Source organism: Bombina bombina, chromosome 5 (assembly GCF_027579735.1).
Source record: "Bombina bombina isolate aBomBom1 chromosome 5, aBomBom1.pri, whole genome shotgun sequence".
In the NCBI taxonomy this organism is placed as follows: Eukaryota; Metazoa; Chordata; class Amphibia; order Anura; family Bombinatoridae; genus Bombina; species Bombina bombina.
In genome coordinates this window covers 81,449,933-81,470,384 of record NC_069503.1, presented here as the reverse complement: position 1 = coordinate 81,470,384, position 20,452 = coordinate 81,449,933, and the positions used below count along the sequence as shown (strand labels likewise).

At 40.9% G+C, this 20,452-nt stretch overlaps 1 protein-coding gene across 1 annotated transcript in view; it reads left to right on the top strand.

The window, feature by feature from the left end:
• The first annotated feature begins 4,647 nt into the window (after positions 1–4,647).
• LOC128659919 (gastrula zinc finger protein XlCGF26.1-like) overlaps positions 4,648–20,452 on the top strand; it is a 117,525-nt gene continuing 101,720 nt past the window's right edge. The window contains exons 1-2 of the mRNA XM_053713506.1: positions 4,648–4,741; positions 15,458–15,574. Of these exons, the coding sequence (XP_053569481.1) occupies positions 4,726–4,741; positions 15,458–15,574 (133 nt within the window). The 5' untranslated portion in view covers positions 4,648–4,725. The remainder of the gene's footprint in view (positions 4,742–15,457; positions 15,575–20,452) is intronic.

Here is a 20,452-nt window from a genome sequence, read left to right as displayed (position 1 = left end):
ATATAGGCTGTGGTACTGTATAATGTGTTGTAATCTGTGTGTGGTATGTAGCCCTGTGATTAGATATATATATAGGCTGTGGTACTGTATAATGTACTGTAATCTGTGTGTGTGTGTCATGTAGCCCTGTGATTAGTTATATATAGGCTGTTGTACTGTATAATGTGCTGTAATCTGTGTGTGTGTCATGTAGCCCTGTGATTAGATATATATAGGCTGTGGTACTGTATAATGTGCTGTAATCTGTGTGTGTTATGTAGCCATGTGATTAGATATATATAGGCTGTGGTACTGTATAATGTGTTGTAATCTGTGTGTGTGTCATGTAGCACTGTGATTAGATATATATAGGCTGTGGTACTGTATAATGTGCTGTAATCTGTGTGTGTGTCATGTAGCCTTGTGATTAGATATATATAGGCTGTGGTACTGTATAATGTGTTGTAATCTGTGTGTGTGTCATGTAGCCCTGTGATTAGATATATATAGGATGTGGTACTGTATAATGTACTGTAATCTGTCTGTGTGTGTGTGTCATGTAGCCCTGTGATTATATATATATATATATATATAGGCTGTGGTACTGTATAATGTGCTGTAATCTGTGTGTGTGTCATGTAGCCCTGTGATTAGATATATATAGGATGTGCTACTGTATAATGTGCTGTATCTGTGTGTGTGTGTGTGTCATATAGCTCGGTGATTAGATATATATAGGCTGTGGTACTGTATAATGTGTTGTAATCTGTTTGTGTGACATGTAGCCCTGTGATTAGATATATATAGGCTGTGGTACTGTATAATGTGCTGTAATCTGTGTGTGTGTCATGTAGCCCTGTGATTAGATATATATAAGCTGTGGTACTGTATAATGTGCTGTAATCTGTGTGTGTGTGTCATGTAGTCCTGTGATTAGATATATATAGGCTGTGGTACTGTATAAAGTGCTGTGTGTGTGTCATGTAGCCCTGTGATTAGATATATATAGGCTGTGGTACTGTATAATGTGCTGTGTGTGTGTGTGTGTGTGTGTGTGTTTGTCATGTAGTCCTGTGATTAGATATATATAGGCTGTGGTACTGTATAATGTGATATAATCTGTGTGTGTGTGTCATGTAGCCCTGTGATTAGATATATATATATAGGCTGTGGTACTGTATAATGTGCTGTAATCTGTGTGTGTGTCATGTAGTCCTGTGATTTGATATATATATAACACTACAGTCCTTTGCTTTTATGGGCTGAATCATTCCTGCTTTTTCTCTTCATAATAGAATGAGACTCCATCGCTTATATATATATATATATATATATATATACACAACCCAATTACACTGTCATAAATACACCTGAACTTGGGTGAGATGCGTTAAAGCTGTATATATACAGTCTTAACTGAGACTGTCATAACCAAGGTTACTAACGATCTTCTTTCTGCTAAAAACAATGGCCATTAAAGGGACAGTACACTGTAAAATTGTTTTTCCATAAATGTATTTTAAATGACTTGTTATACCAACTGCAGAGTATAAAATAATTGAGAAATTGCATTTTTGTGTTTATTTGTTTATCTGAAGTAGCTGGTTTTGTGCTTTGAAACCACAGCCTATTACAATGGGTTGAGCTTCAGGTAATATCAGATCTCATTATGTTATCACTTTATGAACACAGACTTGCTTCCTTATCTTATATTTGTCTGGAACACCAAAGCTCAATACATAGAGAGAACAATGGAAAATTATCATTTTATTACTTAACTATCCTGCCCCCCACTGTGAGTTTAATTCCTTCTGCTGATTGTGTTTACTTAGGCTTGTCAATAGCGTATACGCCAGTATCAAAACTTTCAGTAAAGGTTGGGAAACCACAGGTTAAATCAGCTATTTCAAATGCAGAAATATGAGTAAAGGAGCTACTTGCAACCAATTTAATACACTCTGGCAGGTAGAAAGGATCATTGGGAATAATTTAAAGGGGATAAAGTTTTTGGGTGAACTGTCCCTTTAATCTATACTTATCTTACTTGACCTGTCAGCTGCCTTTGACACTGTTGACCTTCCCTTCCTCCCATGGACTCTCAGCTCCCTTGGGCTCTTTGACACTGCCCTCTCCTGGATCCACTCTTATCTCTGTAATTGGTCTTTTTCTGTCTCCTTTGCTGGTGACTCCTCCTCTCCATTGCCGCTGTCTGTTGGAGTACCTCAAGGCTCTGTTCTAGGCCCTCTACTCTTCTCTATTTATACTTCCTCACTGGGTAAACTTATCAGTAGCTATGGCTTCAACTATCACCTCTATGCTGATGATACTCAGATCTACCTATCCACCCCTGCACTCTCTCCTTCTGTCCTTTCCCACATCAGCGACTGCTTATCTGGCATTTCTTCCTGGGTGGCCTCTCACCACCTAAAAATCAAAAAACAACAGCTTCTTCTACTTCAGTTTAGAACTTCACTATCACTGTTGGCGACACCACTATCTCCCCATCACCCCAAGTCCGCTGCCTAAGAGTTACACTTGACTCCAATCTGTCCTTCATACCCCACATCCAATTGCTCTCTTCAACCTGTCTCAACCACCTACGCAATATCTCCAAAATTCATCCTTTTCTGAGTGCTAAAACTACTAAACATCTAATCAATTCTCTATTAATTTCCCGGCTTGACAACTGTAATAACCTAGTAACTGGCCTTCCTCTCTCCCGCTTCTCCCCCCTTCAAGACATCCTAAATGTCTCTGCTAGGCTAATCCATCTCTCCGACGCTCTGTATCTGCTGCACCTCTCTGCGAGTCCCTTCACTGGCTCCCCATTCAAGGCAGAATTAAATTCAAAATTCTCACTCTGACCTACAAAGCCCATACCAATGAAGCCCCCCACTACCTGTCCTCACTCATCAACAGATATACTGCAGCCCGCCCCCTAAGATCCAACAACAATCTACTCCTTGCATCTTCTACCATCACCTCCTCCCATGCTAGACAACAGGACTTCTCTTGTGCGTCACCAACCCTCTGGAACGCAATTCCTCAAGCTGTCAGACTTTCCCTTAAACGCTCCCTAAAGACATTTTTGTTCAGGGAAACCTATCACCAACTCAGTAACTAATGAATTCCACTTGCCTAATAGTTGCCCTCATCTAATTCCACACTAATATCATTATCACCTTTGCAGTCCCCACCTCCTGTTTCTCACCCTTGTGTGAAAAATAGCCAATAACTTACACATTTTTAAAATGATCAGTGTAGCCACTGCCTACAGCTAGATAAGAGAACAGACATGCGGGTTGCATTCTGCCTCTTCTGAGCACGAGCAGAAGCTGAGTTTGTGTCTCACGCTTCCACTTAAAAGTAAACCAGCTCATTTTACTCTAGAAGATTTGCCGTCAAGTTAGATTTGCCTTCCCATAGAGACCCTTTGCTCTTGCAAATGGATAGCATTTTGAAAACTGCTGCCATACAGTGCTCCAAACACGTGCACTCTCCTGAGTTTACATCCCTTGTTTTCAACAAAAGATACGAAGAGAACAAAAAAATTGATAATATAAATAAATTATATATATTTTTTTAAATGACATGCTCTGTCTGAATTACGAAAAAAAACCTTTTGGCTTAATTTCCCTTTAAGCTTTGGATCCGGTTACACTTGCAAAGTGTGACTTTTTGAAATCCTAGTTGTGTGTGTGAATTAGTTGGTGAGGTCTGTGTTGTAACGCTATAGATTCTCATATATATTTATTGTATAATTCTCTTAACCCCTTAAGCCAAACTGACTTATATATATATGTCATGCAGTGCATCACCCATCGTACTGCATAATGTATATATTAGTCTCAGCTTCAGGAAGCTATAGGCAATCTGTCCTCATATGGTAACAGAGTACTGTCTGTGTCGCTGTCTGTAACTATCTCCTTCAGTGTCGGTGCAGGAGAAAAGGAGGGAGGCGGGTGGGTGGAACAGAGATGGAGGGGGAGAATGGGAATGGCCCTACACAGCAGAAAATAAATAAACATAATGAATTTATGCAAAAATAAAAAGCCCTATAAATACTGGCCGACTGTGTATCATTACCTAAGATGGTGGTTAGGAGTATGGGTGGTGGTGGTGAAAGAACTGTTTGGGTGAGATCAGGGAGGTGTCAGGTGGGAGGGTAATTCTTACACTACAATACTATAACCCTTAACAGCTAACTGATTCAACCCCATTCACTGCTGGGAAAATTAGAAGTTTGGTGCACAGCTGCTATTGGCGGCCTTCCAATTACCAAAAAGCAATGGCAAAGCCATGTATGTCTGCTATTTCTGAACAAAGGGGATCCCAGAGAAGCTTTTACAACCATTTGTGTTATGACTGCACAAGAGGCATGTAAATTATTTCAGTGAGAAATTAATATGAGCGCATGATGCGGTAAAATAGTGGCATGAATAATGCTAAAATGGGCCTAGATCAGTACCTTGGGTTGTCTACTATAATATATATACTTTTAAAAGATAAATACAAATGGAGTGATTGCAAAGATGCTAAAAATTCACTGGTATTTTTGTCAAGTTTATCTCTGATATTTCTGGCAGTGAATGGGGTTAATACTATTTGTTGCCATTTTAATCACTTTCTTGCCATCAGTTAGATTGATGATGTTTGTTATTTTCCTACAGATCTGTAGCACAAGTGATACCGCTAGTGCGGAGCGTCTTATTCCAGCAGAACCTGCGCACCTGACCCATCACCTGAATGGAGCAGCACTCGTGTGAGTAGAACAAATAATGCTCCTGAAATCTATCTGATTCTATCACATTAAAGAGACAATAAAGTCATTCAGATAAAACACACAATTATAAAACAACTTTCCTATTTACTTCTATTAGCAGATGTGCTTTGTTCTTATTGTACCCTTTGTGGAGGCGTAAACCTTTGTAGACTGATAGGAGCGCTCACGTGTCTATGTGTCTATGGCAGCATTGTTTGTAGCTATGTATAACATTTCTATAAACATTGTTATAAACACTGCTGCCAGGTGGCTAATGACACATGCACACTCCTGAGCTCACCTAGGATTACTCTTTAACAAAGGATGCAAAGAGAACTAAGCAACATTAATAACAGAGGTAAATTGGAAAGTTGGTTACAATTTGTGCTCTATCCAATATATTGAAGTAAACTTAGCCATTTACTACTATTATCTAATTTGATTTGTCCTCTTGGTATCCCTTTTTAAAAAAACATATCTAAGTAGGATCAAAAATGAACTAATGGGTTCTAGCTGCTTATTGGTGTCTGCACATTTATGCCTCTTGTTATTGGCTCACTTGATGTAATCTGCTAGATCCTATTAGTGTTATGCAGGAGAGGCCAAAACAGGCTCACTTCTAATAGGAGGTGCTAGAAATATAACTAAGCCAATCAGGGCTAATGAACAGATAAACTATGCAAATATAGACAAAAGATGTACAATTATTATATGTCTATCATGTGTCCGATGTGTTTAGCTAGCTGCTGATTCGTGGCTGCACAAATATGTCTCTTCTCATTGGCTAACTGATGTGTTTGGCTGCTGATTGGTGACTGCACATATATGTCTCTTCTCATTGACCTATTGATGTGTTTTGTTAGTTCTTCGTAGTGATTTACTGGTCTTTTAATAAAAGAGACCAAGAGAATGAAGCAAAAACTATAATTAAATAAATTGAAATGTTGTGAAAATTGTATTCTCCATCTGAAGTATCATGCCCCTTTAAAGTCAGGGTGTGGACTTTTTAAAAACTCGTCCAAAAGACTAAAGTGGAAGCCTGCTCTACTTGTCCCTCATGACAGTGTACTTTTCCCTCATGACATGTCCCTCATGATATTGTACTTGACCCTCATTACATTGTACTTGTCCCTCATGACAGTGTACTTGTCCCTCATGATATTGTACTTGACCCTCATTACATTGTACTTGTCCCTCATGACAGTGTACTTGTCCCTCATGACAGTGTACTTGTCCCTCATGACAGTGTATGTGTCCCTCATGGCAGTGTACTTGTCCCTCATGACATTGTACTTGTCCCTCATGACAGTGTGCTTGTCCCTCATGACTTTGTACTTGACCCTCATTACATTGTACTTGTCCCTCATGACAGTGTACTTGTCCCTCATGACAGTGTACTTGTCCCTCATGACAGTGTACTTGTCCCTCATGATATTGTACTTGACCCTCATGATATTGTACTTGACCCTCATTACATTGTACTTGTCCCTCATGACAGTGTACTTGTCCCTCATGACAGTGTACTTGTCCCTCATGATATTGTACTTGACCCTCATTACATTGTACTTGTCCCTCATGACAGTGTACTTGTCCCTCATGACAGTGTACTTGTCCCTCATGATATTGTACTTGACCCTCATTACATTGTACTTGTCCCTCATGACAGTGTACTTGTCCCTCATGACAGTGTACTTGTCCCTCATGGCAGTGTACTTGTCCCTCATAACATGTCCCTCATGATATTGTACTTGTCCCTCATGACAGTGTACTTGTCCCTCATGACATGTCCCTCATGATATTGTACTTGACCCTCATTACATTGTACTTGTCCCTCATGACAGTGTATGTGTCCCTCATGGCAGTGTACTTGTCCCTCATGACATTGTACTTGTCCCTCATGACAGTGTACTTGTCCCTCATGACAGTGTACTTGTCCCTCATGACATTGTACTTGTCCCTCATGACAGTGTACTTGTCCCTCATGACAGTGTACTTGTCCCTCATGATATTGTACTTGACCCTCATGATATTGTACTTGACCCTCATTATATTGTACTTGTCCCTCATGACAGTGTACTTGTCCCTCATGACAGTGTACTTTTCCCTCATGATATTGTACTTGACCCTCATTACATTGTACTTGTCCCTCATGACAGTGTAATTGTCCCTCATGACAGTGTACTTGTCCCTCATGATATTGTACTTGACCCTCATGACAGTGTACTTGTCCCTCATGACATTGTACTTGTCCCTCATGACAGTGTATGTGTCCCTCATGGCAGTGTACTTGTCCCTCATGACATTGTACTTGTCCCTCATGACAGTGTACTTGTCCCTCATGACAGTGTACTTGTCCCTCATGATATTGTACTTGACCCTCATGATATTGTACTTGTCCCTCATGACAGTGTACTTGTCCCTCATGACAGTGTACTTGTCCCTCATGATATTGTACTTGACCCTCATTACATTGTACTTGTCCCTCATGACAGTGTAATTGTCCCTCATGACAGTGTACTTGTCCCTCATGATATTGTACTTGACCCTCATGGCAGTGTACTTGTCCCTCATAACATGTCCCTCATGATATTGTACTTGTCCCTCATGACAGTGTACTTGTCCCTCATGACATGTCCCTCATGATATTGTACTTGACCCTCATTACATTGTACTTGTCCCTCATGACAGTGTATGTGTCCCTCATGGCAGTGTACTTGTCCCTCATGACAGTGTACTTGTCCCTCATGACAGTGTACTTGTCCCTCATGACTTTGTACTTGACCCTCATGACATTGTACTTGACCCTCATGACATTGTACTTGTCCCTCATGACAGTGTACTTGTCCCTCATGACATTGTACTTGTCGTATACATACCTCTCTAGTCTAAGGGCTGTCACTAAATGAGTGTTTAGCAACAGATGGATAACTCCACAGTACTTGTCCCTCATGATATTGTACTTGACCCTCATTACATTGTACTTGTCCCTCATGACAGTGTACTTGTCCCTCTTGACAGTGTACGTGTCCCTCATGGCAGTGTACTTGTCCCTCATGGCAGTGTACTTGTCCCTCATGACAGTGTATTTGTCCCTCATGACAGTGTACTTGTCCCTCATGACATTGTACTTGTCCCTCATGATATTGTACTTGACCCTCATTACATTGTACTTGTCCCTCATGACAGTGTATGTGTCCCTCATGGAAGTGTACTTGTCCCTCATGACAGTGTATTTGTCTCTCATGACAGTGTACTTGTCCCTCATGATATTGTACTTGACCCTCATTACATTGTACTTGTCCCGCATGACAGTGTACTTGTCCCTCATGACATTGTACTTTTCCCTCATGACTGTGTACTTGTCCCTCATGACTGTGTACTTGTCCCTCATGACAGTGTATTTGTCCCTCATGATATTGTACTTGTCCTTCATGATATTGTACTTGTCCCTCATGATATTGTACTTGTCCCTCATGATACTGTACTTGTCCCTTGTCCCTCATGACAGTGTACTTGTCCCTCATGATATTGTACTTGTCCCTCATGATCTGTGAACAACATAAGAAGACAGAAGCGCCACATGGCCCAATATTGTTTTGACTAATGTAACAAATATCAGTGTAATGAAAACACTCACATTTGGTGATACACCCCTAGTTGTGTAGGTGAAGCAGACTGGGGTCATACACAGTCACCCAGCAGACTGACCCCCAATGGCTACTCAGCAATCTGTAGATGGTGTTAACAGAACACAACGCCAATATGGCCTAGTATTGTATAGGTACATTTGGTGGAGCACCTCCCTTGGTGCACTAGAGGCAAAAACAATCACCCAGTAGACTGATACCCGGTGATGCAGGAAGTCCCAGCAATCCAGGATAGTGGACAACAGATGGTAATAGGTATGGCAGCAAGGAGTAATAGGGTATGGCAGCAAGTGGTAAGTATAATAAAAACTTACTTTATTAAAATATAAAATACTAGCAACGTGTTTCTCATCCAATCAGTGGATGTTTCATCAGGCTTAATACAAAGGATAAAAACACTTGCTATATACAAGTGTTTTTATCCTTTGTATTAAGCCTGATGAAACATCGACTGGTTGGATGAGATTTGCGTTGCTAGTATTTTATATTTTAATAAAGTACGTTTAAGGAGCCCATGGATAAGAAGCTGGAAACTCTGTTAAGAAAAATGTTTCAGCACACAGGATTTGTATTTCAGCCGGCAGCGGTAGATGCTGCGGTGGCTGAAGCCGCTACCTATTATTGTGACTCTCTGTCGGAGAAGATCGAAGTGGAAACTCCCCTCAATGAGATCCAGGAAAGAATTAAGGCCTTGAGGGTTGCTAATTAGTTTATTTGTGATGCAAATATGCAAATTATCCACTGGTTGAAGTTTTGGTCGGCTGACATGACTTCCAAATCTTCCAAATTTTTTTCTTTGCATAAATGTTTTGTAGATGATCTATTTATATAGCCCATAAAGGTTTTTTTCTAAAAAAAAATGTATAGTTTTGCTTATTTTTAATAACATTGCTCTGATTTCCAGACTCCTAACCAAGCCGCAAAGTTTTATGTGAATACTGTCAGCTACCTTCTCCAGCTTGCTCCTGCTTGTGTAAATGGTCTTTTCATATGCAAAAGAAGGGGGAGGGGGGGAGTGTCTTATTTCCCACTTGCAGTGGGCTTTCCGGCTGCCTTTTCAACGGAGCTAAACTGAGAGCTTCTAAGTAAGTTTTTAAACAGTTTTATACTGTTTTTTTATATCAGTATCTGTGCATCTTATTCTTTATAGTAGTGTCTATTACATGCAGTTATATGAAAATGAGTGTATACTGTCCCTTTAAGGGGAAGGTTCTTTTTGGTCCAGGAAGAAAAATAAAGCTAAAGGACAAAGTCCTAATTTTCGTCTCTTTAGTTCGGATAAGTCCCAACATCAGCAGCCCTCCGCGAAGTCTGATCAGTCCAAGGGAACTTGGAAACCAGCTCAATCTTGACACAAATCCAAGCAGAACAAGAAGCCCGCCTAGACAAAATCGGCATGAAGGGCGGCCCCCGATCCATCACTGGATCATGTGGGGGGCAGACTATCTTTGTGGAGGCTTGGCTAGGAGACGTGCAAGACCCTTGGGTTCTGAAGGTCGTTGCCCAGGGTTACAGGATAGGTTTCAAATCTCATCCATCCAGGGGCAGATTCCTCTTATCAAACCTGTCTTCAAGACCAGAAAAACGAGATGCCTTTCTGGGGTGCCTGAGGGATCTCTCCTCCCTAGGAGTCATTGTGCCAGTACCTCTAGCAGAAAAAGGTCTGGGATACTACTCGAACCTTTTTGGGGTCCCAAAGAAGGAGGGTACGTTTCGCCCGATTCTGGACCAAAAGTGTTTAAACAAGATTCTGTCAGTGCCATCATTCAAGATGGAAAAAATAAGGTCTATTCTGTCCTTAGTTCATGAAGGACAGTTCATGACCATGATAGACTTGAAGGACGCTTACCTTCATGTTCCAATACACAAGGATCACTTCAAGTTCTTAAGATTTGCTTTTCTGGATCAGCACTTCCAGTTTGTAGCTCTTCCCTTCAGTCTAGCTACTGCTCCTAGAGTCTTTAAATGTTCTAGGGTCTCTGCTCGTGGTGGCGAAATCCAGAGGCATTGCAGTAGCACCTTATTTGGACGACATTCTGGCCCAAGATCCATCCTGCCGGCTGGCAGAAGACCATTCGAGAGCTCGTCTTCTACTTCTTCAATCTCATGGATAAAAGATAAACTTAGGAAAGAGTTCTCTGGTTCCCAGTACCAGGGTGGAGTTCCTGGGCACGATAATAGATTCCATATCTATGAAGATATTTCTTACAGACCAGAGATGGATAAAAGATAAACTTAGGAAAGAGTTCTCTGGTTCCCAGTACCAGGGTGGAGTTCCTGGGCATGATAATAGATTCCATATCTATGAAGATATTTCTTACAGACCAGAGATGTTGCAAAATTACTTCCAGTTGTCTTGTCCTCCAGACCTCCTGTGTGCTGTCAGCGATCCACATCCCGGGTGTGGACAACTGGGAAGCAGACATTCTCAGCAGACAATCGTTTCACCTGGGGGAATGGTCTCTCCATCCCAAAGTGTTTGCGGAGATTTGCAACAAATGGGGGACGTCGGAGATAGATCTCATGTGGTCCAGACTCAATACCAAGCTACCCAGATACGGGTCATGGTCCAGGAACCCCCAGGCAGAGCTCATAGATGCCTTAGCAGTGTCTTGGGGGTTCAACCTAGTTTACATAAGGAGATTGTGGTTCCTTCTTTGTGTCCTTATCCTTCTTCTTCGAAGGAGCGATTTACTTCATAATTTGTATGTGGTTCGGGCTTTGAAATTCTATGTTCAGGCTACGAAAGATTTTAGACAGACTTCGGCATTGTTTGTTGTCTATTCTGGGAAGCGCAGAGGGCAGAAGGCTTCTTCCACTTTCCTGTCCTTTTGGTTGAGGAGCATCATCCGCTTAGCATATGAAACTGCAGGACATAAGCCTCCTCAGAGGATTACGGCTCATTCAACTAGAGCTGTGGCTTCATCTTGGGCCTTTAAGAATGAGGCTTCTATGGAGCAGATTTGTAGGGTGGCTACCTTGTCCTCCTTACATACCTTTTCAAAATTTTACAAATTTGCTGTTTTTGCTTCGGCTGAAGCAGCTTTTGGGAGAAAGGTTTTACAGGCTGTGGTGCCCTCAGAATACAGGTCTGCCTCTCTTTTTTACGCTCCCGTTTTCATTTAGTGTCCTCTAGAGCTTGGGTATATGTTTCCCACAAGTAAGGAATGATGCTGTGGACTCTCCTCATATTAAGATGCAAAACGTATATTATGCTTACCAGATAATTTCCTTTCCATCTGTATGAGGAGAATCCACGGCCCCTGCCTGTTTTCTTTGTTGGGCAGACTTAAATTTTTGTAAATTCTTCTGGCACCTTTTATACCCTGATTTTTATCCAACTGTTCCTTGTTCCCTTGGCAGAATGACTGGGGGATGAGGGGAGTGGGTGAGGTATTTAAGCCTTTGGCTGGGGTGTCTGCCTCCTCCTGGTGGCCAGGTTTTGTATTCCCACAAGTAAGGAATGAAGCCGTGGACTCTCCTCATACAGATGGAAAGGAAATGATCTGGTAAGCACAATTTATGTTTTTATTGACAACAGCCTAGAGACAGACATAACAGTAATTTAAAATTATCATCACTGATACAACAGCTACCTACCCCTCATCATACTCCTAAACTGTACCTCACCTACCCCTCATCATACTCCTATACTGTACCTCACCTACCTACCCCTCATTATACTCCTATATTGTACCTCATCTACCTGCCCCTCATCATACTTCTATACTCTACCTTATCTACCTACCCCTCATCATACTCCTATACTGTACCTCACCTACCTACCCATCATCATAATCCTATTCTGTACCCACCTATCCTTCATCACACTTTTATACTGTACCTCACCTACCTACCCCTCATCATACTCCTATACTGTACATCACCTACCTACCCATAATCATACTCCTATACTGTACCTCACCTACCTACCCCTCATCATACTCCTATACTGTACCTCACCTACCTACCCCTCATCATACTCCTATACTGTACCTCACCTACCCACCCCTCATCATACACCTTTACTGTATCCCACCTACCTACCCCTCATCATATTCCTATACTGTACCTACCTACCCCTCATTATACTCCTAAACTGTACCTCACCTACCCCTCATCATACTCCTATAGTGTACCTCACCTACCTACCCCTCATCATACTCCTATACTGTACCTCATCTACCCCTCATCATACTCCTATACTGTACCTCACCTACCCCTCTTCATACTCCTTTACTGTACCTCATCTACCTACCCTTCATCATACTCCTATATTGTCATCAGGTCTGTATTTATTACACTAATATTATAGGTGATACAGCACCACTACCGGCTGTACTCCACTCCTTGTTTACAGGTTCTCCAGTTATCAGATCTGTATTTATTACACTAATATAATAGGGTGATACAGCACCACTACCGGCTGTACATGATGATTTCCCCATTCCTTGTTTACAGGTTCTCCAGTCATCAGATCTGTATTTATTACACTAATATTATAGGTGATACAGCACCACCACCGGCTGTACATGATGACTTTCCCATTCCTTGTTTACAGGTTCTCCAGTCATCAGATCTGTATTTATTGCACTAATATTATAGGTGATACAGCACCACTACCGGCTGTACATGATGACTTTCCCATTCCTTGTTTACAGGTTCTCCAGTCATCAGATCTGTATTTATTACACTTATATTATAGGGTGATACAGCACCACTACCAGCTGTACATGATGACTTTACCATTCCTTGTTTACAGGTTCTCCAGTCATCAGATCTGTATTTATTACACTAATATTATAGGGTGATACAGCACCACTACCAGCTGTACATGATGATTTCCCCATTCCTTGTTTACAGGTTCTCCAGTCATCAGATCTGTATTTATTACACTAATATTATAGGTGATACAGCACCACTACCAGCTGTACATGATGACTTTACCATTCCTTGTTTACAGGTTCTCCAGTCATCAGATCTGTATTTATTGCACTAATATTATAGGGTGATACAGCACCACTACCAGCTGTACATGATGACTTTACCATTCCTTGTTTACAGGTTCTCCAGTCATCAGATCTGTATTTATTACACTAATATTATAGGGTGATACAGCACCACTACCAGCTGTACATGATGATTTCCCCATTCCTTGTTTACAGGTTCTCCAGTCATCAGATCTGTATTTATTACACTAATATTATAGGTGATACAGCACCACTACCAGCTGTACATGATGACTTTACCATTCCTTGTTTACAGGTTCTCCAGTCATCAGATCTGTATTTATTACACTAATATTATAGGGTGATACAGCACCACTACCGGCTGTACATGATGACTTTACCATTCCTTGTTTACAGGTTCTCCAGTCATCAGATCTGTATTTATTACACTAATATTATAGGGTGATACAGCACCACTACCGGCTGTACATGATGACTTTACCATTCCTTGTTTACAGGTTCTCCAGTCATCAGATCTGTATTTATTGCACTAATATTATAGGTGATACAGCACCACTACCGGCTGTACGTGATGACTTTCCCATTCCTTGTTTACAGGTTCTCCAGTCATCAGATCTGTATTTATTACACTAATATTATAGGTTATACAGCACCACTACCGGCTGTACATGATGATTTCCCCATTACTTGTTTACAGGTTCTCCAGTCATCAGATCTGTATTTATTACACTAATATTATAGGTGATACAGCACCACTACCAGCTGTACATGATGACTTTACCATTCCTTGTTTACAGGTTCTCCAGTCATCAGATCTGTATTTATTACACTAATATTATAGGTGATACAGCACCACTACCGGCTGTACATGATGACTTTCCCATTCCTTGTTTACAGGTTCTCCAGTCATCAGATCTGTATTTATTACACTAATATTATAGGTGATACAGCACCACTACCGGCTGTACATGATGACTTTCCCATTCCTTGTTTACAGGTTCTCCAGTCATCAGATCTGTATTTATTGCACTAATATTATAGGTGATACATCACCACTACCAGCTGTACATGATGACTTTCCCATTCCTTGTTTACAGGTTCTCTAGTCATTAGATCTGTATTTATTGCACTAATATTATAGGTGATACAGCACCACTACCAGCTGTACATGATGACTTTCCCATTCCTTGTTTACAGGTTCTCTAGTCATTAGATCTGTATTTATTATACTAATATTATAGGTGATACAGCACCACTACCAGCTGTACATGATGATTTCCCCATTCCTTGTTTACAGGTTCTCCAGTCATCAGATCTGTATTTATTACACCTATATTATAGGGTGATACAGCACCACTACCAGCTGTACATGATGACTTTACCATTCCTTGTTTACAGGTTCTCCAGTCATCAGATCTGTATTTATTACACTAATATTATAGGGTGATACAGCACCACTACCAGCTGTACATGATGATTTCCCCATTCCTTGTTTACAGGTTCTCCAGTCATCAGATCTGTATTTATTACACTAATATTATAGGTGATACAGCACCACTACCGGCTGTACATGATGACTTTACCATTCCTTGTTTACAGGTTCTCCAGTCATCAGATCTGTATTTATTACACTAATATTATAGGTGATACAGCACCACTACCAGCTGTACATGATGACTTTACCATTCCTTGTTTACAGGTTCTCCAGTCATCAGATCTGTATTTATTACACTAATATTATAGGTGATACAGCACCACTACCGGCTGTACATGATGACTTTCCCATTCCTTGTTTACAGGTTCTCCAGTCATCAGATCTGTATTTATTACACTAATATTATAGGTGATACAGCACCACTACCGGCTGTACATGATGACTTTCCCATTCCTTGTTTACAGGTTCTCCGGTCATCAGATCTGTATTTATTACACTAATATTATAGGTGATACAGCACCACTACCGGCTGTACATGATGACTTTACCATTCCTTGTTTACAGGTTCTCCAGTCATCAGATCTGTATTTATTACACTAATATTATAGGTGATACAGCACCACTACCAGCTGTACATGATGACTTTCCCATTCCTTGATTACAGGTTCTTCATTGGTCGTACAGGAGAGTGTAGAGTTGAAGACAAAGAAAGAGGAGGAGCCGCACACCGAGGGTCATGCGACCCCCATAAAGTGCGAATACATCACATTTTCTGATGATGGTAAGAGAACTCTTATGTTACATTCTGAGCTTGTTGTGTTATCAGCGCTCTGTTTTATGCAGTGATACAAACCTATAGATATGGAATAATAAAAATTAGTTTGTATGTTTTCTTACACTATATTATTTTATGGCAAAAGCTAAGAGGGTACTTTGTATATATATTTTATTATATACAGTCAGATGTATAAGGTCTTATTACAAGCTGTGTGTAATCTGTATTATATAAAGTCATATTTATAAGGTCTTATTACAAGCTGTATGTAATCTGTATTATATAAAGTCATATTTATAAGGTCTTATTACAAGCTGTGTGTAATCTGTATTATATACAGTCAGATGTATAAGGTCTTATTACAAGCTGTGTGTAATCTGTATTATATTGAAACAGGTGAAAATAAGTGAGTGCGCTGAAACAGCTGAAGATGTAATATAAATTTATAAAATGTTAAATCTAACAACTCAATATAAAAAATGGGACGTCTCCCTTAATCGATAGTAAAATCTGTTCAGAGGCATGTACAGTATATAAGTACAAAGTATATAAAACTAACTATACACTGTTAACTAGACCTAGACAATACAGTGATAACTAAACCAATCCTGAATACAAAGTATCATAAAATAAACAGGATTGGTTTAGTTATCGCTTTATTGTCTAGGTCTAGTTAACAGTGTATAGTTAATTTTATATACTTTGTACTTATATACATGCCTCTGAACAGATTTTACTAACGATTAAGGGAGACGTCCCATTTTTTTTTTTTTTTATTTTTCTTTATTGAATGCAAAAACTTTACATACATTTGTGAAATAAAAGAGCCAGCTATGTGGCTGGGCTGTGGTACAGAATAATATGCATTGTATATACAATTATTTCAAATGGTTGCCTCTTTCTTTCTCTCTCTCTCTCTCTCTCTCTCTCTCTCTCTCTCTCTCTCTTTCTTTCTTTCTCTCTCTCTCTCTCTCTCTCTGTCTCTTTTTCTTTCTCTCGCTCTCTCTCTCTCTTTCTCTCTCTTTTTTTTTCTTTCTTTTTTTTTCTTTCTTTTTTTCTCTCTCCCTTTCTCTTTCTCTCCCTTTCTCTTTCTCTCTCTCTCTTTCTCTCTCTCTCTCTCTTTCTCTCTCTCTCTCTTTCTTTCTCTCCCTCTCTCTTTTTTTCTCTTGTTAGGTGTATCCAGTCCACGGATCATCCATTACTTGTGGGATATTCTCCTTCCCAACAGGAAGTTGCAAGAGGATCACCCACAGCAGAGCTGCTATATAGCTCCTCCCCTAACTGCCATACCCAGTCATTCTCTTGCAAGCTCTCAACATAGCTGGAGGTAGTTAGAGGAAAGTGGTAAAATATAGTTAGTTTTTTCTTCAATCAAAAGTTTATTGTTTTTAAATGGTACCGGAGTTGTGCTATTTTATCTCAGGCAGCATTTAGAAGAAGAATCTGCCTGCGTTTTTCTATGATCTTAGCAGAAGTAACTAAGATCCACTGCCGTTCTCACATATGTCTGAGGAGTGAGGTAACTTCAGAGGGAGAATGGCGTGCAGGGTATCCTGCAATAAGGTATGTGCAGTTAAGTTTTTCTAGGGATGGAATTTGCTAGAAAATGCTGCTGATACCGGATTAATGTAAGTTAAAGCCTAAATACAGTGATTTAATAGCGACTAGTATCAGGCTTGCTATCAGAGGTATATACTCTGATTAATGTGCAATATAAAACGTTTGCTGGCATGTTTAATCGTTTTTATATATGCTTTGGTGATAAAACTTATTGGGGCCTAGTTTTTTCCACATGGCTGGCTTTATTTTTGCCTAGAAACAGTTTCCTGAGGCTTTCCGCTGTTATAGTATAAAAGTTACAGTTGGTGCAGTTAAAATTACAAACTGTGACATTCAGCTTCCCTCAGCAGTCCCCTGCATGCTATAGGATATCTCTGAAGGGCTCAAAAGGCTTCAAAAGTAGGAGCTGTGGCAGTTGTTATGACTGTTTAAAAAACATATTTTTCGTTTTGTTAATCTGTTTTTTGTATTAAGGGGTTAATCATCCATTTGCAAGTGGGTGCAATGCTCTGCTAACTTGTTACATACACTGTAAAAAATTCGTTAGTTTAACTGCCTTTTTTCACTGTTATTTCAAATTTTGGCAAAATTTGTTTCTCTTAAAGGCACAGAAACGTTTTTTTATATTGCTTGTTAACTTGATTTAAAGTGTTTTCCAAGCTTGCTAGTCTGATTGCTAGTCTGTATAAACATGTCTGACATAGAGGAAACTCCTTGTTCATTATGTTTAAAAGCCATGGTGGAACCCCATAGGAGAATGTGTACTAAATGTATTGATTTCACTTTAAACAATAAAGATCAGCTGTTATCGTTAAAAGAATTATCACCAGAGGATTCTGACGAGGGGGAAGTTATGCCGACTAACTCTCCCCACGTGTCGGACCCTTTGACTCACGCTCAAGGGACTCACGCTAAAATGGCGCCAAGTACATCAAAGACGCCCATAGCGATTACTTTGCAGGACATGGCGGCAATCATGGATAATACCCTGTCAGCGGTATTAGCCAGACTGCCTGAATTCAGAGGAAAGCGCGATAGCTCTGGGGTAAGACGTAATACAGAGTGCGCAGATGTTTTAAGGCCCATGTCTGATACTGCATCACAATATGCCGAAGCTGAGGAAGAGCTTCAGTCTGTGGGTGACGTCTCTGACTCGGGGAAACCTGATTCAGATATGTCTACTTTTAAATTTTAGCTTGAGAACCTCCGGGTGTTGCTTGGAGAGGTTTTAGCTGCTCTGAATGACTGTGACACAATTGCAGTGCCAGAGAAATTGTGTAGACTGGATAAATACTACGCGGTGCCGGTGTGTACTGACGTTTTTTCCAATACCTAAGAGGTTTACAGAAATTATTACTAAGGAGTGGGACAGACCCGGTGTGCCGTTTTCCCCCCCTCCTATTTTTAGAAAAATGTTTCCAATAGACGCCACCACACGGGACTTATGGAAGACGGTCCCTAAGGTGGAGGGAGCAGTTTCTACTTTAGCAAAGCGTACCACTATCCCTGTCGAGGACAGTTGTGCTTTTTCAGATCCAATGGATAAAAAATTAGAAGGTTACCTTAAGAAAATGTTTATTCTACAAGGTTTTATCCTGCAGCCCCTTGCATGCATTGCTCCTGTCACTGCTGCTGCGGCGTTCTGGTTTGAGTCTCTGGAAGAGGCCTTTCAGACAGCTACTCCATTGACTGAAATACTTGACAAGCTTAGAACACTTAAGCTAGCTAATTCTTTTGTTTCTGATGCCATTGTTCATTTGACTAAACTAACGGCTAAGAATTCTGGATTCGCCATCCAGGCGCGTAGGGCGCTATGGCTTAAATCTTGGTCAGCTGACGTGACTTCAAAGTCTAAATTACTTAACATTCCCTTCAAGGGGCAGACCCTATTCGGGCCTGGTTTGAGGGAAATTATTGCTGACATTACTGGAGGTAAGGGTCATACCCTTCCTCAGGACAGGGCCAAATCAAGGGCCAAACAGCATCAACTTCCTCTGCTACAAAACAAGAGGGAACTTTTGCGCAATCCAAGCCGGCCTGGAAATCTAACCAGGCCTGGAGCAAAGGCAAGCAGGCCAGAAAGCCTGCTGCTGCCTCTAAGACAGCATGAAGGAACGGCCCCCTATCCGTCAACGGATCTAGTAGCGGGCAGACTTTCTCTCTTCGCCCAGGCGTGGGCAAGAGATGTTCAGGATCCCTGGGCGTTGGAGATCATATCTCAGGGATATCTTCTGGACTTCAAAGCTTCCCCCCCACAAGGGAGATTTCACCTTTCGAGATTATCTGTAAACCAGATAAAGAAAGAGGCATTCTTACGCTGTGTGCAAGACCTCCTAATAATGGGAGTGATCCATCCAGTTCCACAGATGGAACAAGGACAGGGATTTTATTTAAATCTGTTTGTGGTTCCCAAAAAAGAGGGAACCTTCAGACCAATTTTGGATCTAAAGATCTTAAACAAATTCCTCAGAGTTCCATCGTTCAAAATGGAAACTATTCGGACAATCCTACCTATGATCCAGGAGGGTCAGTACATGACCACAGTGGATTTGAAGGATGCTTACCTTCACATACCGATTCACAAAGATCATCATCGGTTCCTAAGGTTTGCCTTTTTAGACAGGCATTACCAGTTTGTGGCTCTTCCCTTCGGTTTAGCTACAGCCCCAAGAATTTTTACAAAGGTTCTGGGTTCTCTTCTGGCGGTCCTAAGACCACGGGGCATAGCAGTGGCCCCTTATCTAGACGACATCCTGATACAGGTGTCAAACTTCCAAATTGCCAAATCTCATACGGACATAGTGTTGGCATTTCTGAGGTCGCATGGGTGGAAAGTGAACGAGGGAAAGAGTTCTCTATCACCCCTCACAAGGGTTTCCTTCCTAGGAACTCTGATACATTCTGTAGAAATGAAAATTTACCTGACGGAGTCCAGGTTATCAAAGCTTCTAAATTCCTGCCGTGTTCTTCACTACATTCCGTGCCCTTCAGTGGCTCAGTGCATGGAAGTGATCGGCTTAATGGTAGCAGCGATGGACATAGTGCCATTTGCGCGCCTACATCTCAGACCGCTGCAATTATGCATGCTCAGTCAGTGGAATGGGGATTACACAGATTTGTCCCCTCTGCTAAATCTGGATCAAGAGACCAGAGATTCTCTTCTCTGGTGGCTATCTCGGGTCCATCTGTCCAAAGGTATGACCTTTCGCAGGCCAGATTGGACAATTGTAACAACAGATGCCAGCCTTCTAGGTTGGGGTGCAGTCTGGAATTCCCTGAAGGCTCAGGGATCGTGGACTCAGGAGGAGTCACTCCTCCCAATAA